The 23751-nt window shown below is 39.2% G+C and overlaps 1 protein-coding gene across 3 annotated transcripts in view; it reads right to left on the bottom strand.

Annotated features, from left to right (window-relative positions):
- Positions 1 to 23751, bottom strand: part of RNF24 (ring finger protein 24) — a 93860-nt gene that overhangs the window by 7075 nt on the left and 63034 nt on the right. For all 3 annotated transcript variants that reach the window (XM_085003465.1, XM_021078063.2, XM_003134311.7), the window contains exons 3-5: positions 18937 to 18979; positions 11728 to 11769; positions 565 to 644 (exon numbers count right to left, since the gene is read on the bottom strand). In XM_085003465.1, the coding sequence (XP_084859591.1) occupies positions 565 to 644; positions 11728 to 11769; positions 18937 to 18979 (165 nt within the window). The remainder of the gene's footprint in view (positions 1 to 564; positions 645 to 11727; positions 11770 to 18936; positions 18980 to 23751) is intronic.

Below are 23751 nucleotides of genomic sequence, written 5' to 3'. Positions count from 1 at the left end.
AATAACTATGGCTTTGATTAAAGTAAGTTTTAAGGAGGAGTTCCCATTGTGGCTCAGCACTATGTACCCGACTAGTATCCATGAGGACGAAGGTTCAATCCCTGGCCTCGCAGATGCAGCTTGGATCTCTCTTTGCTGTGGCTGTGGCACAGACGGGCAGCTGTAGCTCCGATTCGACCCCTAGCCTGGGAACTTCCACATGCCACAGGTGCAGCCCTAAAAAGACAAACAAAACAAAACTCCAAAAAGGAAAATAAGTTTTAAGGAATGAAAACTCATTGGAAAGTTCTGGTTAAAAAGTTCTTTATAGCCTGGCTCCAAGGAGATGTGGGCTTGTCTGGCTCCCTGCCTGAAGTCCTGCTGTGGTAGTTATGTTCCACCACCCAGGTTCCTCCTAATGTCACACACACATACACACCACACCTGTAGGGTGTTTTCAGCTTTCTGCATTATAAACCAATCATAAAGCCATGAAGCTTGTCTGCACTGCCCCAAACCCACAAGTGAATTGGTCGATATGCCTTAAACTCAGGTTCCCTTAAATAATTCCACACCAATACTCACTTTCTGTGGAAGGCATGCTTACATGGACATATCCCCAACTCATCTCGAGGCTTGAAGTCTTCTAGACACACTGCACAGAGCTGAAAGACAAATTCACAGATGTGGCAGAATATCTGCTAAGTACTCTCCCAGGCCAATGTAAAATGCAAGCGCCTGAGGCCCAGCCATTTGAAGGGACTTCCAACATCTCTCAAGTCTTTACGTGAAAGAAACAGGCAAGGTCTTCTGAAGAAGAGTCTCCTGCTTTTCCTGTCACGTGTCTTCAAGATGGAGGGCAAATGGGAGAAGACAGAAAGCAAGAGGCAGCCTCCTTTACTTCAGGGCATCAGCAGAATCTGATTTAGGTGAGTCTCACCAGACAGACTGAACATAATATAATTTTCTGTGCTGTGCCAAGGGGCTGACTTACTGCAGGGGATGTTCTGCCTGCTCAGCACAGGGTCCTGGAGCAACTATTAACACCACCGGCACCATCTCCTTTCTCTGGTTTTCGAAATGTGAAAACTATAAACCAGGGCACAGCCTGTGGGTAATATGCTGTTAGTAGTTCCTGGGGCCCCTTACTTTGACACTATTCTGTCAGTGTCTGTGCCATATAAAAAGTTATTCAAGAGTCAGTGAATTTAAACTTATGAAAATGTGCAGATGGGGCTAGGACTGTTCTGACAGGTTGCGGGCTCCACTGCTTGGAAAGAAGCCTTCTTCATACCCAGATGCTGGGTTTCAACAACTACTTTCTGGGCACTTACCAGTACGCAGGGACACCAAGTATCATCCCACTTACTCACTTTACAGATGGGGAAACAGAAACTCAGAGCAGTAACCACGTTGCCTGAGGCCATGCAGTTGATGAGTGGCCAGGCCTGGCTGGGGGCCCATGTCTGTTACACTTCTGTCTGCCCAAAGCTTGAACTCCTCCTTGCTTGCTTCCCCTCCATCTCCAGGGATCCTGGTTCAACTGTCACCATTTCTTGTCCAGACTGCTGACCTGCCTCCCTGTCACCTGTTTCTTAACCTGTAACATGTAAGCCAGTATTCCTAGGTTATGTGACAGGACAAGAGGCCAGTGCTATGACTGTTGGTTTTCCATCTCCCTTCTCCAGGGAGCTCACAGGGCCTTGTGTATATCACAGACAAGATCTTCGCAAGAAGGAAGACAGATAACTGTCTTAGCAGATTTGGCATTACTGATGAGACAGCGGGAGAGCAGGGAGGAAGGCACAACAGATGGCTGGCCTTGGCTTGGACACCCAAGCTGTGTGACTTCTGCCATCAGGAGGCCTTTCAGACTCTGTCCCTTCCTCTGTAAAGTGAGGAGACCATGTGCCCCCACCCCCCTGCCTGGGACTGTCATCAGCTCAGGTTCGGAGCAGACCTGAGGAGGCAGTAAGGCAGTTTACTAATACCAGTTATTCTTATTCATGTTTAAATTTCAATTTTCAAGCCCATTTTTGTTTTCTGGAGGAAAGTTAAGAACGAGCTGTGGGTAAAGATGAGAAACCAGCAGTTCCAGCCTTGGGATGATCTTTTTGGGCCTCAGCTTCCCATCTGTAAAGGGGGAATGATGTTCCCACTTCTTAGACTGTATAAACAGGTCCTCTGGCCTTAAATACCCAGCTTCCCTCCCTGCACAGCTTTCTGAAACAGGGTGAGGACTGTTGGCTCTGCCCTGTTGAGATTCAGTGCTGATGCTACCAAAGGGCAAGAAGTTGGATGAACCACTCATTTTTTTTTTTTTTTGTCTTTTTGTTGTTGTTGTTGTTGTTGTTATTTCTTGGGCCGCTTCTGCGGCATGTGGAGGTTCCCAGGCTAGGGGTTGAATCGGAGCTGTAGCCACCGGCCTACCCCAGAGCCACAGCAACGCGGGATCCGAGCCGCGTCTGCAACCTACATCACAGCTCACGGCAACGCCGGATCTTTAACCCACTGAGCAAGGGCAGGGACCGAACCCGCAACCTCATGGTTCCTAGTCGGATTCGTTAACCACTGCGCCACGACGGGAACTCCTGAACCACTCATTTTTATTTGGTTATTTTTCCGGAATCCAAAATTAGATTTGTAGGTTTTCAAATGGAGTTACTATTAATGGCTATTAGGTTCTTACTAAACAAATTCTAAAACCATAGTCACCAGAAATAAAAACCCCAAGATAAATTCTGACATGGTAAGTGCTACGTGGTAAGGTGACCAAAAGCCAAGGGCAAGCACAAAAAGAAAAGCCTTGGATCTGACTTCTTAGAATTTCCCTCAGGGCCAAGCTAATTTTACAAATTAATACAGATTATATTTTGCAAATGAGCTATACTTTCCAGTAGTTCAACAAGATTGCTTCTCTCATTCCTTTTAAAAAAATGGATATAATTAATATATCATAATTTTTGCTCCTGTAAAGCATACAATTCAGCAGCCTTTCATATATTCAGAGTTGTATAACCATCACCACTATCTAGCTGCAGAATGTTTTCACTGCTTGCCTCAAAAGTCCCTAAAAGCAGTCATTCCTCATTCCATCTTCTCCCCTAGCAACCACTAATCAACCTCCTGTCTTGATAGATTTATCTATTCTAGTCATTTCAAAATGGAATGGAATCATGAAATGGTATCATACAATCTGTGGTGGTCTTTTGTGGCAGTCTTATTTTATCTAGAATGACACCTTAAAGCTTCATTCATGTTGTATCATGAATCAGTACTTTTTTTTTTTTTTTTGCCACACCTGCGGCATGCAGAAGTTCCCAGGCCAGGGATTGAACCCACGCCACAGCTTGCAACCTAAGCTACTGCAGTGACAATGACAAATCCTTAACCTGCTAAGCCATCAGGCAACTCCAATACTTCATTTTTTTTTTTTTTTTGTCTTTTGTTGTTGTTGTTGTTGCTATTTCTTGGGCCGCTCCCGCGGCATATGGAGGTTCCCAGGCTAGGAGTTGAATCGAAGCTGTAGCCACCGGCCTACGCCAGAGCCACAGCAACGCGGGATCTGAGCCGCGTCTGCAACCTACACCACAGCTCACGGCAACGCCGGATCCTTAACCCACTGAGCAAGGGCAGGGACCGAACCCACGACCTCATGGTTCCTAGTCGGATTCGTTAACCACTGCGCCACGACGGGAACTCCTTCATTTTTTGATTATAGCCATCCCCAATGGTGTGAGGTGTTTTCTCACTAGGGGTTTGATTTGCATTTCCCTAATGACTAATGATATTGTGCTTATTGGCCATTTATATATCATTTTTGGAGAAATGTCTTTTCAAATTCTTTGTCAATTTTTTAGCTGGATAATTCTTCTTTATATTATTCAGTTGTAAGTGTTCTTTTTAAAAAAATGTTATTCCCCTCCCCCCTTTGGTAAACATGAATTTTCTTTTTAACGTCTATGAGTCTATTTCTGTTTGTAAATAAGCTCTTTGAATCATTTTTTTTTTGGATTTCACATGTAAGCAATATCATATGATATTTGTCTTTGTCTAACTTACTTTCCTTAGTATAATAATAGGTCCATCCATGAAGCTGCAAATGGCATTATTTCATTCTTTTTAATGGCTGAATAATATTCCATTGTTTTATATACATGTATATAAAACACACTGCATTTTCTTTATCCATTCATCTGTTGATGGCCACTTAGTTTGCTTCCATGTCTTGGCTATCATACATAGTACTGCTATGAACACTGCAGTTCATGTATCATTTCAAATTATGTATATATATATATTCCCAGAAGTAGGGTTGTAGGATCATATAGTAGCTCTATTTTTAGTTTTTTAAGGAACATCCACACTGTTCTCTGTGGTAGCTGTACCAATTTACACTACCACCAAGAGTGGAGGAGGGTTCCCTTTTCTCCATGCCTCCTTCAGCATTTCTTTTTTTTTTTTTTTTTGTCTTTTGTTGTTGTTGCTATTTCTTGGGCCGCTCCCGCGGCATATGGAGGTTCCCAGGCTAGGGGTCCAATCGGAGCTGTAGCCACCGGCCTACGCCAGAGCCACAGCAACGCGGGATCCGAGCCGCGTCTGCAACCTACACCACAGCTCACGGCAACGCCGGATCTTTAACCCACTGAGCAAGGGCAGGGACTGAACCCGCAACCTCATGGTTCCTAGTCGGATTCGTTAACCAATGAGCCACGACAGGAACTCCAGCATTTCTTATTTGTAGACTTATTAATGATGGCTAATCTGACTGGTGTGTAGTGGTACCTCATAATTTTGATTTGCATTTCTATAGTAATTAGTGATGTTCAGCATTTTTTCATATGCCTATTTGCCATCTGTATGTCTTCTTTGGAGAAATGTCTATTTAGGTCTTCTGCCCATTTTTTGGCTGGGTTGTTATTTTATGTTGAGTTATATGAGTTGTTTGTATATTTTGTTGGTTGCATTGTTTGCAAATATTTTTTCTCATTCCAAAGGCTGTCTTTTCATTTTTTAATGGTTTCCTTTGCTGTACAAAAGCTTATAAATTTGATTAGGTCATATTTTAAAAATTTCATTAAAATTTTTTTTATTATAGTTGATTTACATTGCTCTGTCAATTTCTGCTATACAGCAAAGTGACCCAGTCATACATCTATACACACACTCTCTTTCTCATATTACCTTTTATCATGTTCCATCACAAGTGACTGGACATAGTTCCCTGTGCTATACAGAAGGATTTCATTGTCTATTCTATCCATTCCTTTTTTTTTTTTTAAAGCGCTGCACTTGTGCACCTGCAGCATATGGAAGTTCCTAGGCTAGGGGTCTAATCAGAGCTGTAACTGCCAGCCTACACCACAGCCACAGCAAAGTGGGATCTGACCTAAACTAAAGCTCATGGCAATGCTGAATCCTTAACCTATTGAGGCAGGCCAGGGATCAAACCCGTATCCTCATGGATACTAGTTGGGTTTGTTATTGCTGAGCCACAATAGGAACTAGGAACTCCTGCCTACCCATTCTTTTCTTTTTTAACACAATTTTATTACATTTATAGTTGCACAATGATCATCACAACCCAATTTTAAAGCATTTTCATCCCAAACCCCCAGCCTATCCCTCCACCCCCACCCTGTTTCCTTTGGAAACTGTAAGTTTTTCAAAGTTTGTGTCAGTATCTGTTATGCAAAGAAGTCCACTGTGTCCTTTATTTTAGATTCCACCTGTAAGTGATAGCATTTGATGTTGGTGTCTCACTGTCTGACTGACTTCACTTAGCATGATAATTTCTAGGTCCATCCATGTTGCTGCAAATGCCGTTATTTCTTCCCTTTTAATGGCTGAATAATATTACATTGCATGTATGTACCACATCTTCTTTATCCACTCCTCTGTCAATGGATATTTAGGTTTTCTCCATGTCTTGGCTATTGCAAATAGTGCTGCAATGAACATACGGGTGCATGTATCTTTTTGAATGAAAGTTTTGTCTGGATATATGCCCAGAAGTGGGATTGATGGGTCACATGGTAGTTCTATATTTAATTTTCTGGGGAACCTCCATACTGTTTTCCATAGTGGTTGTACAGTTTACATTTCCACCAATAGTGCAGGAGGGTTGCCGTTTTTCCACACCTTCTCCAGCATTTGCTATTCCTAGTCTTATTAACGGTGGCCATTCTGACTGGCGTGTAGTGGTCAAAACCACACTATAGTTTTGATTTGCATTTCTTTAGTAATTAGTGATGTTGAGCATCTTTCATTTGCCTATTGGTCATCTGTATGTCTTCTTTGGAGAACTATCTATTTAGGTCTTCTGTCCATTTTTTGATTGGGTTGTTTGCTTTTGTTGTAGTTGAGGTATATGAGTTGTTTATATATTTTGCAGATTATGTCCTTATTGGTTGCATCATTTGCAAATATTTTTTTCCATTCCGAATGCTGTCTTTTCATTTTTTAATGTTTCCCTTTGCTGTGAAAATCTTGTAAGTTTGATTAGGTCCCATTTAAAAAATTTTTGTTTTTATTTCTATTGGCTTGGGAGACTGACCTAAGAAGACTTTTGTACTGTTTATGTCAGAGAATGTTTTGCTTATGTTCTCTTCTAGGAGTTTTATGGTGTCTTGTCTTATTTTTAAGTCCTTAAGCCATTTCAAATTTATTTTTGTGCATGATGTGAGGGTGGTATTCTAGTTTCATTGATTTACATGCAGCTGTCCAGTTGTGCCCACACCACTTGCTGAAGAGTCTTTTTCCTGTTTTATATTCTTGCCTCCTCTGTCGAAGATTAATTGACCATAGGTGTCTGGGGTTATTTCTGGGGTCTCTATTCTGTTCCATTGATCTGTATGTCTGTTTTTGTACCAGTACCACACTGTATTGATTACTGTAGCTTTGTAATATTGTCTGAAGATTGGGAGAGTTATACCTCTTGCTTTTTTTAATTTTGTCTGTTTTCCCCTCAGAATTGTTTTGGCAATTCTGGGTCTTTTAATACGGCTCCATATAAATTTTGGATTATTTGTTCTAGTTCTGTGAAAGATGTCATAGGTAACTTGACAGGAATCACATTAAATCTGTAGTTTGCTTTGGGCAGTATGGCCATTTTAACATTATTAATTCTTCTAATCCAGGAGCATGGGATATCTTTCCATTTCTTTGAATCCTCTTTACTTTCCTTGATTAGTGTTTTACAGTTCTCAGCTCGTAAGTCTTTCACCTCCTTGGTCAGGTTTATTCCTAGGTATTTAATTTTCTATCGCGGCTTAGTGGAAAGGAATCTGACTAGCATCCTTGAGGACACAGGTTTGATGCCTGGCCTTGCTCAGTGGGTTGAGGATCTGGTGTTGCATAACCTGAAGTATAGGTCACAGACATGGCTCAGATCTGGCGTTGCTGTAGCTGTGGTGTAGGCCAGTGGCTACAGCTCCTACTCAACCCCTAGCCCAGGAATTTTCATATGCCGAGGGTGTGGCCTAAAAGACCAAAAAAAACGAAAAAAAAAGAATTTTGGGGGTGTGTGATTTTAAAAGGTATTATTTTTTAATATTCTCTTAAATATTTCATTGGTAGCATACAGAAATGGAACCAATTTCTTTTTCTTTTTTCTTTTTTTTTTTTTTTTTTTTTTTTTGTCTTTTTGCTATTTCTTTGGGCTGCTTCCGCGGCATATGGAGGTTCCCAGGCTAGGGGCCTAATTGGAGCTGTAGCCACCGGCCTATGCCAGAGCTACAGCAGCGTGGGATCCGAGCTGCGTCTGCAACCTACACCACAGCTCATGGCAACGCCGGATCGTTAACCCACTGAGCAAGGGCAGGGATCGAACCCGCAACCTCATGGTTCCTAGTCGGATTCCTTAACCACTGCGCTACGACGGGAACTCCCTTTTTTTTTTTTTTTTTTTTTTTTTTGGGAACCAATTTCTGAATGTTAATCATGTATCTTACTACTTTGCTGAATTCGCTTATCAGTTTGAGTAGTTTTTGCATAGAGTCCTTACAGTTTTCTATATATAGTATCATGTCATCTGCATATAGTGATAAACTTAACTAATTTTTTGTTTTGTTTTTTTTCGCCTTTTCTAGGGCTGCACCTGTGGAGGCATGGCATGTGGAGGTTCCCAGGCTAGGGGTCTAATAGGAGCTGTAGCTGCCGGCCTATGCCAGATCTCACAGCAATGCCAGATCCTTAACCCATTGAGTGAGGCCAGGGATCGAACCCACAACCTCATGGTTCCTAGTTGGATTCATTAACTGCTGAGCCATGATGGGAACTCCAAACTTAACTAAAATGTTTAAAGTGTGTTTCCTTGCTTCTAAGATAAATTATATGAAGAAACGGACATCTTGGTAATCTTGCCACCTTGTATATGTAATTCCATTTACTTTACACTGAGATTATTCCCATAAATAAAACATGTTTCAAGGGAAAACTACTTTATAGTGACTGTAGCATGTATACTTAAGCCTAGTTTTCTAGTATTTCATAGAGTACATGATCCCAGGAAGGATTTGATAATTTTCAAGGGGTTGACATACTCTATAAATTTACAGAGAATGCAAACTAGGGAATGGACAGTTATGTGGGGGAGATAATGTCACACAATAAAAATGACCCACAGCTCAGGTAATTTAGCCAAAAGGATTTTCCTTTAAATAGATAATCATTCTATGATGGTGGTGGTGGACACTAATTATTATACATTTCCTTGAATAGTTATGAGGATGATTATGCCTTCTGCAAAGGTAGCATTTCCAGTTTGGGTATCATTTAGGTTTGGAATCTTTGAAAACTATGAAAGCAACCTAAAAATGGTTGTGCTGCTCAGGAAATCCCTGACTTTTTTTTTTTTTTTTTTTTTTTTTTTTTTTTTAATGGCTGCTCCATAGCATATGGAAGTCTGTGGGCCAGGGATTGAATCCAAGCCTCAGCTGTGACCTATGCTGCAGTTGCAACAATGCTGGACCTTCAACCCACCATGCTGGGTTGGGGATCAAACCCATGCCTCTGAAGTGATCTGAGCCGAGCAGAGATTAGTTATGCTTCTTTGTGTCTCCATGGTTTAGTACAGTGTCTGACATTTTTATGTATTCAGTAACTTTAAAATTACAGTTGACCCCTGAACACAACACAGGGGGGTTATAATTTACAGTTGGCCCTCTGTATCCATGGTTTGTCTGTATCTTCAGTTCCTCTGTATCCATAAATTCAACCAACACAGATCCTATAGTACTGCAGTATTTGCTACTGAAAAAAAAAAATCTGCATTTAAGTGGACCCATGCAGTTCAAACCCATGTTGTTCAAGAGTCAACTGTATTTTTATTTATTTATTTATTTGGCTGCATCTGTGGCATGTGGAAGTTCCTGGGCCAGGGACTGAAGCTGCACCATAGCAGTGACCCAAGCCATGGCAGTGACAATGCTGGATCCTTAACCCACTGTGTCATAAGGGAACTCCTCAACAGTTTTCTTTGGCTACACCCATGGCATATGGTAGTTCCTAGGCCAGGGATCAAATCTGAATCACATCTGTGACCTATGCCACAGCTGTGGCTATGCCAGATCCTTAACCCACTGGGCCAGACTGGGGATGGAACCAGCAATGCTACAGAGACAAGCCAGATCATTAACCCACTGTGCCACAGTGGGAACTGCAATGATATTGTTTCATTTTGTTCCTTCTCTCTTATTTTTTAATTTTGTGGTCACACCCATGGCATCTGGAAGTTCCCGAACTACAGCTGTGACCTCAGCTACAGCTATGGCAACACCAGATCCTTGAACCTCTGCCTCCAGAGCAACCCCAGCTGCAGCAGTCAGATTCTTAACCCACTATGCCATGGCGGGAACTCCTACATTTTTAAATTAATATATTAAATTACTTGCCTTCTTTAAAATTAAGAACATTATATAAAAATTAACATCCTTTTGGACCAACTTCCTCAAAGTTCCTCTTTTCTCTTTTCTTTCCTTCTTCGTGTGATCATTATGTATCTTTCTCAAATACCATGTAGTATGCATATAAATCCATGAAAAAGGTGTTTATTTTAGTTTAAATATGTGATACAAACATTTCTATCATTTTGCAACTTGCTTTTTCAGTATCTAGTTCAAGATTCATCTAGGTTGGCATATTTGTGGATCGAGCTTATTCCTTAATTACAGAGCCTGCTGTAGTACCTCACTGTATGAATCACTGTATCGAGTTTCCTTCCTTCTTTTTCTCACTCTCTCCTTCTCTTGGTGGATAATCTTTCAGTGTATCAGGTTTTATTGAATTGTTACACTACTGATAGATATTTAGCTTGTCTCTGATTATCCACTATTATAATTCATGAATAACATTATTCATATTGAAATTTCATGTGCTTATATAGGACGAAGCTATGTGTCACTATATAATTAAGCTAGAGGACTGTACACACACAAAAACGTTTGGCAAAATAGTTTCAACACAAAGAAATGCACCAGGAAAGGACCAAATGAACAGCAAAAAGACCCCAAAAAAACCCAAGATTGGCCTCTAGAGACACATTGGAGAGCAAGGTTAGGTCTTCTTAGTTACAGAGAAACTGGAATTGGTGGGTAGGGTGTGGCTGGGATATAACTGATACATAATGATGCAACACAATGCACTTATTCAGGATAAAGATTCTAAACTAATGGGTCAAACCAATAAGGAAGACTTCTATTCAATATTACTAATGTATGTCAGAATTTAATCTTTTCATTTATGGTCATCAAAAAGGCCCCAAATAGAAGAGAATCACCTTCTATTACCATTTTGGGAAATTAAAAAAAAATCAAACAGTAACTGATGCTTGAGTTTAATCCAAGGTTAGGTCTGAAATGCCATACCATATCAACTCTTAGATAAAAAGTATGCAGAAAGAGCAAAGTACCAGTAGATGAATTCTAATATAAATCATTATTATTATTATTCAAATAATTTCACAAATTAACTCTCTTTGAAGAGATTGGCAATGTAGCTTCACCACAGTTGGGTTATAGTAAACGTAAATATTACAACATGCAGCTTTCCAAGTCTTTGTGGTAAACACCAGTTTAAAAACTTAGAAAGGGAGGAAGAGAAAGGCCTCTAAAATTAAAAATAAAAATTCTGAACATTTGTAATCAGAGACAACACAAAGAACAAAATAAACAAGAATTATTATACACTATGTGTCTTAAGGTGTACAGCAGCATACACACACACTTTTGTTTTTAACTTAGAAAGCATGACAACATAGTAAACACCCCAGACATGCAACCTCATCAAGAGACAATCCCGAAAGTTCCTATCTCTCCCTATATGTTCTTCCCTATTTCATCCCTCTGTCTCACCTCCTTAAATCCCCACCCTCATGAAGTAATCACTGCCTTTCTTGTGCCTTTGGTAAGAAAGGACTACTGGGAACATTTTCAAAAGTGAAATTAGTGCAAATTCATCTTGAGTAGTGAAACTAATTTATCTCTATCTCCTGCTTGTATAGAATGGACAGCAAGCAGCAACTCTGCTGCTATTACAACTTACGCTGGACTTTCCTACTAAAACCGAGTTATTTTACTCCCCTAGAAGTCTTCACAAAGAAGATTTTTATGTGACCTCACCCTCAAATATTCTATGAAGCTGATCAAAATCAGTCTAATTTTTTCAGCTTCTGAAAATAAAGGTGTTTAAGCATTCCATTATATATCAGTTCTATTAGAACACAGCTCAAGAAGAAGTTAAAATACTTACCTCATGTAAATTCAGTTCTTTTACTTTCTCTTTTAATATAACCTGTAAGACAAAAATGTATGCTCTTATGCCCATTTAAATATATAGTTTAAAATATTCCTCATTATACTCACAAGTATTTTTCTTTTGTGTATATAGCTCATTTCCCCTCATATTCAGTCTTGGAGGGGATTCCTTACAAGTTTGAGACAGAACATTTTAGCAACATTCTTTTAATTTGAGCAATGTTATAATATTCTCCTGAAAGTCAATTTTAAAATCTCTTTGAGAACAGATTAAATTTTGGGAAAAGACATTAATTAACACATGCCTATCTACAGAAAGTGTTAATATGGGAGGGAAATAAATGAGATCGTTGTCTTATGATATGGTGAAACACAGTATTTGGCTCATGGGACTGACTGATTTATAAAAGAGTGAAAAGGAAGCTCGATCTTTTTTTTTTTTTTTTTTTTTTTTTTTTTTTTGCTTTTGTCTTTTTAGGGCCGCATCTACAGCATATGGAGGTTCCCAGGTTAGGGGTTGAGTCGGAGCTTTAGCTGCCAGCCTATGCCACAGCCACAGTAACACTGGATACAAGCTGCGTCTGCAACCTATACCACAGCTCATGGTAATGCCAAACTCTTAACCCACTGAGCAAGGCCAGGGATCAAACCTGTGTCCTCATGGATACTAGTTGGGTTCGTTAACCACTGAGCCATGATAAGAACTCTGGAAGGTCAATCTTAATTTTGGAAGTTCTGCTTATTATTATACATCACCATCCTCAGAAAACTTTAGTTCTATGCAGAGTTATGTAAATGTGCTTAAAATTCATCCAGGCGCTATCTTTAACCTGACTTTGTGGTGACTGGGTATCAGTCAAAAGGAATGCAAAGTGACAAGAGGGTGGATTGCCACTTAAAAAGGACATTTCTGAACAAATGGGGCTTAATCAAACTTAGAAGCTTCTGCATACCAAAGTAAACTAAACAAAACAAAAAGACAAATGACAGAATGGAAAATATTTGCAAACAATGTGACTGACAAGGGCTTAATTTTCAAAATATACAAACAGTTCAGACAACTCAATAATGACAATACTCACCCCTCCAAACGACCCAATCAAGAAATGAGCAGAAGACCTAAATAGATATTTCTCCAAAGAAGACACACAGATGGCCAATAGGTGCAAGAAAAGATGCTCAGCATCACTAATTATTGGAGAAATGCAAATCAAAACTACAGTGAGGTATCACTTCATACTGGTCAGAGTGGCCATCATTAATAAGTCTATAAAGGACAAATGCTGAAAAGGGTGTGGAGAAAAAGGACCCCTCCTACACTGTTGGTGGGAATGCAAACTGGTACAACCACTATGGAAAATAGTATGGGGGTTCCTCAGAAAACTAAATATAGAACTACAATATGATCCAGAAATCCCATTCCTGGGCATATATCCAGACAAAAGTTTCATTCAAAAAGATACATGCACTCCTAAGTTCACAGCAGCACTATTCACAATAACCAATACATGCAAACAACCTAAATGTCCATCAAAAGATGAATGGATTAACAAGATGTATTACATATATACAATGGAATACTACTAAACTGTAAAAAGAATGAAATAATGCCATTTGCAACAACAAGAATGGACCTAGAGATTATCATACTAAGTGAAGTAAGTCACAAAGAGAAAGACAAATACACTATGATATCTCCTATATGTAGAATCTAAAATATGGCACAAATGAACCTATCTATAGAACAGACTCACAGACATGGAGAACAGACTTATGGTTGCCAAGGCAGAAGGGGGAGGGAGGGAGATGGACTGGGAGTTTGGGGTTAGTAGCTGCAAACTATTACATTTAGAAAATGGATTAAAAAGGTCCTATTACATAGTACAGGGAACTAGATCCAATCTCCTGAGACAGACCATGATGGAAAAGAATATTAAAAAAAAGAAGGTATATATGTATGACTGAGTCATTTTGCTGTACAGCAAAAATTGGTACAACATTGTAAATCAACTATACTTTAATAAAAAAATTAAAAATTAAGAAAAGATAGCAACACCAAAACAAAGAAACAACCCAATAAAGAAATAAAATAGACATTTCTCTAAAGAAGACATACAGATGGCAAATAGGCACATGAAAAAATGCTCAGCATTGCTAATTACTGGAGAAATGCAAATGAGAACTACAATGACGTACTACCTCACACAAGTCAGAACAGCCCTCATTAAGAAGTCTACATATAATAAATGCTGGAGAGGGCGTGGAGAAAAGGGAACCTTCTTCCACTGTTGGTGGTTATGCAAACTGGTATAGCCACTATGGAAAACAGTATGGAGGGTCCCTAAAAAACTGAAAATAGAGTTGCCATATGATCCAGCAATCTCACTCCCAGGTATATATCTAGAGAAAAACATAATTTGAAAAGAAGCATGTATCCCAATGTTCACAGCAGCACTACTTACAATAGCCAAGACATGAGAGCAACCAAGTCCATCAACAAATGAAGGATAAAGAACATGTGGTATGTATATACAATAGAACAGTACTCAGCCATTAAAAAGAATAAAATAATGCCATTTGCAGCAACAAGGATGGATCTAGAGATTGTCACACTAAGTGAGGTAAGTGAGAAAGAGAAAGACAAACACCATGCGATATTATTTATATGTAGAATCTAAAATATGACAAATGAACTTATTAATACAGAACAGAAACAGACTCACAGACACAGAGAACAGACTTGTGGCTGCCAAGTGGAGGTTGGGTGATGGGTGGGTTGTGAGTTTGGGATCAGCAAATGCAAACTATTATATATATATATATATATATATCTATATCCGAATCACTATGTTGTACAACAGAAACTACCACATTGTAGGAGTTGCTGCAGTGGCAAAGTGGGTTAAGGATCTGGTGTTGCCGCAGCTGTGGTGTAGGTTGCAGATGTGGCTTGGATTTGATCCGTGGCCTGGAAACTTCCATATATTTCAGGTGTGGCTGAAAAAGGGAAAAAAAAAAAAAAGAAAAGAAACTAACACATTGTAAATCAACTATACCTCAATAAAATAAATTTAAAAAACATTTCTGAGAAGAAACGTAGCTTATTAGAATTATATTTCATCTTAAAATGAAAAAACAGGAAAGTGAAATATGGGGAAAATCTCTAAATTTTGACTATCTTATACCTAAAGAAAAAATGATTTTTTTTTGGTCTTTTTGCCTTTTCTAGGGCCACTCCCGAGGCATATGGAGGTTCCCAGGCTAGGGGTCTAATTGGAGCTGTAGCTGCCGGCCTATGCCAGAGCCACAGCAATGCCAAATCTGAGCCACGTCTGTGATCTACACCACAGCTCACAGCAACGCTGGATCCTTAACCCACTGAGTGAGGCCAGGGATTGAACCTGCAACCTCATGGTTCCTAGTTGGATTCATTAACCACTGGGCCACGACGGAACTCCAAGAAAGAATGATTTTGAGGGCAAATCATAATTTTCAGAAATAACAACCAGAAATTACCATCCAGCTATACAGAGACATATAAATTTCCAATTCAGTATATTTTTTTTACTAAAAATTAAAAAAAATTTTTTGGAGTTCCTGTCATGGTGCGGTGGAAATGAATCTGACTAGGAACGATGAGGGTATGCGTTTGATCCCTGGCCTCGTTCAGTGGGTTAAGGATCCAGTGTTGCCATTGCCGTGAGCCATGGTGTAGTCAGACACAGCTTGGATCTAGCATTGCTGTGGCTGTGATGTAGGCAGGCAGCTGTAGCTCCGCTTAGACCCCTAGCCTGGGAACTCCATATGCCGTGGGTATGGCCCTAAAAAGCAAAAAAAAAAAAAAAAAAATTGTCTTTGGCCATGCCTATGGCATGTGGACGTTCCTGGGCCAGGGACCACTGTGACACAAGCTGTAGCAGTGACAATGTCACAGTCTTTTCTCTCTCTCTCTTTTTTTTAAACACCACAGCCACAGCAATGCCAGATCCAAGCCATGTCTGCAATCCTACACCACAGCTCATGGCAACTCCAGATCCTTAACTCACTGAGCAAGGCCAGGAATCGAACCCACAACCTCATGATTCCTAGTCAGATTTGTTTCCACTGTGCCACAATGGGAACTCCAGACCATTCCAGATTCTTAGCCTGCTGTGCCACAAGAGAACTCCCCAATTCAGTATTTTAAAGACCATTTTTACCATCTGTCTTGTGACTTTATTAATACTATCAATCTCCTCTTTTAAATGATTGCCAAGGCCAATTTTACCTCCTAGTTAACTTAATTCAAATATCTTACAGGTTGTCAAGATGATGATAGAATTGAGACAAAAAGATTCATTCATTGAGAAAATTAACACACTCATCTCTGTATGTGAATCTCCAATGAGACCCATGGGGAAGAGTGTGGGGTTACTTAAGGACATCAAAGGAACTCACCAATGAGCTCAGATTTCAAAGAGACAAAGATTGACAAAAAGATATGTGATCCTAAGATGATGATGTTCTGTAACATCAGTGTCAGCAATATTAAAGACCCAGATGAACTACAGCTTGCCCCCCCTCCTCCCCGCCCACCAGAATTGCTAAGGACAATACAATAAAAATAATTTCATGCTTAGGGTCAAAAGAAAATTAAGGAACAACCACACCCATGGTTTGGATCAGTGGTAAAATATTAATGGATGACACATGGAAGATGCTGGCCTTTAAGAAAAGTTAAACTTATTACCTTAAAGAACAAATCATTCGGCCATTTTGATTTATTTTTGTGCATGGTGCGAGGGTGTGTTCTAGTTTCATTGCTTTGCATGCAGCTGTCCAGGTTTCCCAGCAATGCTTGCTGAAAAGACTGTCTTTTTCCCATTTTATGTTCTTGCCTCCTTTGTCAAAGATTAATTGACTATAGGGTGTCTGGGTTTATTTCTGGGTTCTATATTCTGTTCCATTGGTCTGTCTGTCTGTTTTGGTACCAGAACCACACTGTTTTGATTACTGTGGCTTTGTAATAGTGCCTGAAGTTTGGGAGAGTTATGCCTCCTGCTTGGTTTTTGTTCCTCAGAATTGCCTTGACAATTCTGTGTCTTTTGTGGTTCCATATAAATTTTTGGATTGTTTGTTCTAGTTCTGTGAAAAATGTCATGGGTAATTTGATAGGGACTGCATTGAATCTGTAGATTGCTTTGGGTAGTATGGCCATTTTTACAATATCAATTTTTCCAACCCAGGAGCATGGAATATCTTTCCATTCCTTTACATCTTCTTTAATTTCCTTGATTAATGCTTTATAGTTCTCAGCATATAAGTCTCTCACTTCCTTGGTAAGGAGTATTCCCAGGTATTTGATTTTTTGGGGTACAATTTTAAAAGGTATTGTCCAAGACACCATCAAACTCCTGGAAGATAACATAGGCAAAACATTCTCTGACATCAACCTTACAAATGTTTTCTCAGGTCAATCTCCCCAAACAACAGAAATAAAAGCAAAAAATAAACCAATGGGACCTAATCAAACTGACAAGCTTTCATACAGCAAAGGAAACCAAAAAGAAAAGAAAAAGAAAACTTACGGAAGTACCATCATGGCACAGTGGAAACGAATCTGACTAGGAACCACGAGGTTGCAGGTTCAATCCCTGGCCTCGCTTGGTGGGTTAAGGATACGGCATTGCCGTGAGCTGTGGTGTAGGTTGCAGATGTGGCTTGGATCTGGCATTGCTGTGGCTGTGGCGTAGGCCAGCAGCTACAGCTCCGATTAGACTCCTAGCCTGGGAACCTCCATATGCCATGGGTGTGGCTCTAAAAAGACAAAAGACAAAAAAAAAAAAAAAGAAAAAAAAAGACAACTTACAGAATGGGAGAAAATAGTTTCAAACAATGTAACTGACAAGGGCTTAATCTCTAGAATATACAAACAATTTATACAACTCAACAGCAAAAAAGTCAACAATCCAATTGAAAAATGGGCAAAAGACTTGAATAGACATTTCTCCAAGGAAGATATACAGATGGCCAACAAGCACATGAAAAAATGCTCAACATCACTGATTATTAGAGAAATGCAAATCAAAACTACCATGAGATACCACCTCACACCAGTCAGAATGGCCATCATTAATAAGTCCACAAATAACAAGTGCTAGAGGGGTTGTGGAGAAGAGGGAACCCTCCTGCACTGTTGGTGGGAATGTGAGCTGGTACAACCACTATGGAGAACAGTATAGAGGTGCCTTAGAAAACTACACAGAGAACTACCATGTGATCCAGCAATCCCATTCTTGGGCATATATTCGGACAAAACTTTCCTTAAAAAAGACACATGCACCTGCATGTTCATTGCAGCACTATTCACAATAGCCAAGACATGGAAACACCCAAATGTCCATCAGATGATTGAATTAGGAAGATGTGGTATATATATACAATGGAATACTACGCAGCCATAAAAAGAACAAAATAATGCCACTTGCAGCAACATGGATGGAACTAGAGACTCTCATATTGAGTGAAGTACGTCAGAAAGAGAAAGACAAATACTATATGATATCACTTATATCTGGAATCTAATATACAGCACAAATGAACCTTTCCACAAAAAAGAAAATCATGGATTTGGAGAATAGACTTGTGGTTGCCAAGGGGGAGGGACTGGGGTGGACTGGGAGCTTGGGGTTAATAGATGCAGACTACTGCCTTTGGAATGGATAAGCAATGAGATCCTGGGAAATATGTCTAGTCACTTGTGATGGAGCCTGATAATCTGAGAAAAAAGTATGGGTACATGTATGTGTAACTGGCTCACCATGCTACACGGTAGAAAAAAATTGTATTGGGGAAATAACAATTAAAAAAAATCTAAGGCAGCTTAAAAAAAAGAGAAGGTAAAAAATTCATTTAACGGACTCTCTGAACTCCACTGGGATACTAGTAACTTTAAGGATTTTAAGCTGAAGCATTTCCTTTTTGCAAAATGTTGGCCAAATTCCCTGTTAAATTATATTATCTGAACTTTCTATAACTTCAAATAATACTTAAGAAGGGAAAAAACACTTAAAGTGAAGCTGATTTATTTTGTACTGCAAACTGGCAAGCAAAATGCTAAAATGAAGACAAGGAAATCCAGTCCCAGTTTAAAATATGAGTGGAAATCTGAGTTCTCATTTTTTGGTAAAAAATACCATTAAAGCCAGTCTTAAAAATCTCTCACCTGTTTGTAGGCATAAAATTCTTTGTGTGCTTGATGTCTTAGCCTAAAAGACAAAAATAAGCAATGCAATATTGAGATTTCCAACATAACAATTTGAAAAAAAAATTAAACTGACTTTTGGTATTAATTTATATCATTTATGGTTTAAAATCCAGAATTTACTCAAGAATACACCCGAATGACATATCTGTTACCATGTTATGAGAAAGTGACCAGTGAACCATAAAACATCATCCAAATATGTAAGTTCAAGTGAAATCTCATTAAAACAAAATCCCAAATGTTTTAATGAGGCCTCAATTCTTTTTATATTGACAACAGTCCACTTATTTCAATAACATTTAATATATCACATTTTTATTAATTAAAAATCAAAGTATCATACACATAATAATGTACAAAAGCTTCAATACAGATAAATATTTAAAAAATAATTAGGAGTTCCCGTCGTGGCGCAGTGGTTAACGAATCTGACTAGGAACCATGAGGTTGTGGGTTCGGTCCCTGCCCTTGCTCAGTGGGTTAAAGATCCGGCGTTGCCGTGAGCTGTGGTGTAGGTTGCAGACGCGGCTCGGATCCCGCGTTGCTGTGGCTCTGGCGTAGGCCGGTGGCTACAGCTCTGATTCAACCCCTAGCCTGGGAACCTCCATATGCCGCGGAAGCGGCCCAAGAAATAGCAACAACAACAACAACAACAACAACAACAACAACAACAAAAAAAAGACAAAAAAAATTATACAGGTGTAACTATCACCCAGATCAATGCACAGAACATTTCCAGCATCCCTGAAATGAGTCTCCCCCATTCAATCAATACCCATCCTTAAAACTAACCTAATTTTTCTCATTGTAGATTAACTATGCTTGTTTTCATTTGATATATGTTCTTTTGTGTTTGCACCTTCTTTTTTTTTCACTATTTTTTTTGGGTCTTTTTAGGGCCATACCCACAGCATATGGAGGTTCCCAGGCTAGAGGTCTGATAAGAGCTGTAGCTGCTGGCCTATGCCACAACCACAGCACCACCAGATCAGAGCTGCGTCTGCAACCTCCACCACAGCTTGCGGCAACACTGGATCCTTAACCCACTGGGTGAGGCCTGGGATTGAACCTGCAACCTCATGGTTCTTAGTCAGATTTGTTTCCACTGCTCCACGACAGGAACTCCTCCTGTTTGCTTCTTTTAGTCAACAATTATTTATGAAATTCATCCATGTTGTTGCACTAGTCCTTTTGACTAACATATAGTATTCCGTTGCAGGAATGAATATAAAATTATCTATTCTACTGCTGAAAAATATTTAGGTTACTTCCAGTTTGGGATTATGAATAAAGCTGCTACACCAATTCTTCTACTGGGTAGGACCTCCAACACAATAATAAACAAAAGTGGTAACAGTGAATATCCTTATCAATATGTTACTATCAAGTATGATGTTTTCTCTAGATTTTTTTCTTTTTGTCTTTTTTGCCTTTTCTAGGGCCGCTCCCGCGGCATATGGAGGTTTCCAGGCTAGGGGTCAAGTCGGAGCTGTAGCCGCCGGCCTACACCAGAGCCATAGCAACGCAGGATCCGAGCCGTGTCTGCAACCTACACCACAGCTCACGGCAACGCCAGATCCTTAACCCACTGAGCAAGGCCAGGGATCGAACCCGTAACCTCATGGTTCCTAGTCGGATTCACCAACCACTGAGCCACGACAGGAACTCCTCTCTAGATTTTTTTTGTAGACACCCTTGGTTCAAATAAACAAAGTTCCCTTGTAGCCTAGTTTTAGATTAAAAAAATCAAAAATAGGTATTAGTTTTTATCAAGTGCTTTTTTTCCCATTACATTTTTCCCTCTTTTTATTGTTAATGTGGTATATTGCATTGATTGATTTTCAATGTTAAAACAATCTTCATTCCTGGAACAAACTCCACTTGGTTGTGATGTATTATTCTTTTGTACATCACTGAATCTGATATACTAACATTTTGATCATGAGAGAGAGGGGTTGATAATTTCCTTTCTTGTAATGTCTTTGTCAGGCTTTTAATTTTATTTTTATTTATTTATTTATTTTTTAATTTAATTTTATTTATTTATTTTTTTTGTCTTTTGTCTTTTTGTTGTTGTTGTTGTTGCTATCTCTTGGGCCACTTCCGCGGCATATGGAGGTTCCCAGGCTAGGGGTTGAATCGGAGCTGTAGCCACCGGCCTACGCCAGAGCCACAGCAACGCGGGATCCGAGCCGCGTCTGCAACCTACACCACAGCTCACGGCAATGCCGGATCGTTAACCCACTGAGCAAGGGCAGGAACCGAACCCGCGACCTCATGGTTCCTAGTCGGATTCGTTAAGCACTGCGCCACGACGGGAACTCCATGTCAGGCTTTTAAATCAAAATTATCTGGCTTCCCATGAGTTGAGAAGTATTTCTTCTACTTCTATTCTCTGGAAAAGTCCTATAAGAGTGGAATTTTTTCTTTAACTGTTTGGAGGAATTCACTGGTGAAGATACCTGGCTTATAGTTTCTTTGTGGTAATGTTTTAATAACATATCCATATTTTTCTTTTTCGGGCTGCAACCACAGCTTACGGGAGTTTGTAGGTCAGGGATCAAACCTGTGCCACAGCAGTGACCCAAGCCACTGCAGTGATAACCTGCAGGAGAACTTCTCTAATTTCTTATTAGATATATAATTATTAATATTTTCTATTTCTTCTTGAGTCAGCTTAAAAATGTTATTATTCTTTCACTGTATTCACGTAACATACAATTAACCCTCTTAAAGTATATAATTCAGTGGTATTTAATGTAGTCACAATGTTGTGCAACCACTAGTTCTAGCTAGTTTTAAAACTTTTTCATCAAAAAATATAGTTGCTTCCCATTCCCCCCTTCCCTGGTAATCTCTAATCTGCTTTCTGTCTCTATGGATTTGTCTTATTATGGATATATTATATAAAGTAAATCATACACTATGTGGTCCTTCCGTGTCTGGCTTTTCATTTAGCATGTGTGCATGTGTGTGTGTGTGTGTGTATATATATATATATATATATATATATATACACACACATACTTTTTTTTTTTTGCTGTGCCTACGGCCTATAGAAGTTCCTGGGCCAGGATCAAACCTGTGCCACAGCAGCCACCCTAGCTGCTGCAGTGACAACACTGGATCCTTAACCGGCTGCGCCACAAGAGAACTCCTAGCATGTTTTTCAACTTGTAGCATGTATCAGTACTTCACTCCTTTTTATGGCTGAATATGTATATGCCACAATTTGATTACCCATTTATCTTCTGATAAGCATTTAGGTTGTTTGCACTTTTTTGGCTATTATGAATGTTATAAACATTCTGTACAAATTTCTGTGTGGACATATCTATTTATTTGTCTTGGGCTATTTATCTTGAAATTTATGGGTCATATGATAATTCTATGCTTAACTCTCAAGAAAATGCTAAAGTCTTTTCCACAGTGGCTGTGCCATTTTACATTCCCACCAGCAATGTTTTAGGGTTCCTATTTCTCCATATCTCTGTCAATACTTAGAATTTTCCATATTTTACTATAGCATGCTAGTAGTTGAGATATATATACACATATACACACACATATATATATATATATATTTTGGCTTTTAGGGCCACACCTGTGGCATATGGAGATTCCCAAGCTAGGGGTCCAATTGGAGCTACAGCTGCTGGCCTACGCCACAGCCACAGCAACGCCAGATCCTTAAGCCCCACTGAGCAAGGCCAGGGACCGAACCCGCAACCTCATGGTTCCTAGTCGGATTCGTTAACCACTGCGCCATGACGGGAACTCCGCCAATGACTTTTAAATGAAATTTAGAAATGTTTGGACATGACTGGCTTCTCTGATTAAACAAGATAATTTTATTTTAGTGTAGAAGATCCACACTTAGTTGCTTTGTTAGCTCAACAATGAAAAAAGATACAAAATAGATAAAATGTGTACAATGATAATGCATGAAGAGTGCTATCATTTTCCTTTATTTATTTACTTATTTGCTTGATTTTTTTTGGAATATAATGAGGTAAAACGTTGTTTCACAACTTATTTCTCAAAAAATTTTACCCATGATCACAAGTGGTATACTAGCGATTTTCTTAAAACAAAAAAGTTAAAGGCTTAATTAATTCTTGGACATAGTAAAAACTATACTAAAAAACTATGCATTTAACACTACTTTAGGATTTCCCATTGTGGCTCAGTGGGTTAAAAACCTGACTAGTATCCATGAGGATGTGGGTTCAATTCCTGGCTTCATTCAGTGGGTCAAGGATCTAGAGTTGCTGTAAGTTGCGGTATAGGTCGCAGATGTGGCTTGGATCTGGTATTGCTGTAGCTGCAGCTCCAATTCAACCCCTAGCCTTGGAAGTTCCATATGCCACAGGTGCATCCTTAAAAAGCAAAATAAAATAAAATAAAAAGTATACTTTATATACAATAATGCTTCCTTAATGAACCTCTTCTTTTTTATATTTTGTTCTATTTTTATATTATTTTTGTCTACTTAAAAAAACTTGGTTTCAAATATTAAAGTCACAATTTTTTTTGGCGGGGCTGCACCCACAGCATGTGGAACTTTCTGGGCCAGGGGTCGAACCTGAGCCACAGCAGTAACAATGTTGGATATTTAATTTGCTGCATCACCAGGGAACTTCATTATATTTACAAATTTCTGAGTTAAGCCACTATTTGGAGACGAATTAACAAAAAATTTAGTAGGTCTGAAAAAAAGGGATAGATTTTAAAGCTATAAGATCCTATTTATGTCATGGCTAATTTCCTAAT

Source organism: Sus scrofa, chromosome 17 (assembly GCF_054392235.1).
Source record: "Sus scrofa isolate SSC_HxYL_T2T_F1_AM1 chromosome 17, Sscrofa_HxYL_maternal_Yorkshire_Landrace_v2.0, whole genome shotgun sequence".
Classification (NCBI taxonomy): domain Eukaryota; kingdom Metazoa; phylum Chordata; class Mammalia; order Artiodactyla; family Suidae; genus Sus; species Sus scrofa.
Note: the sequence above shows the minus strand (reverse complement) of the source record. Positions and strands in the feature narration are given on the sequence as shown.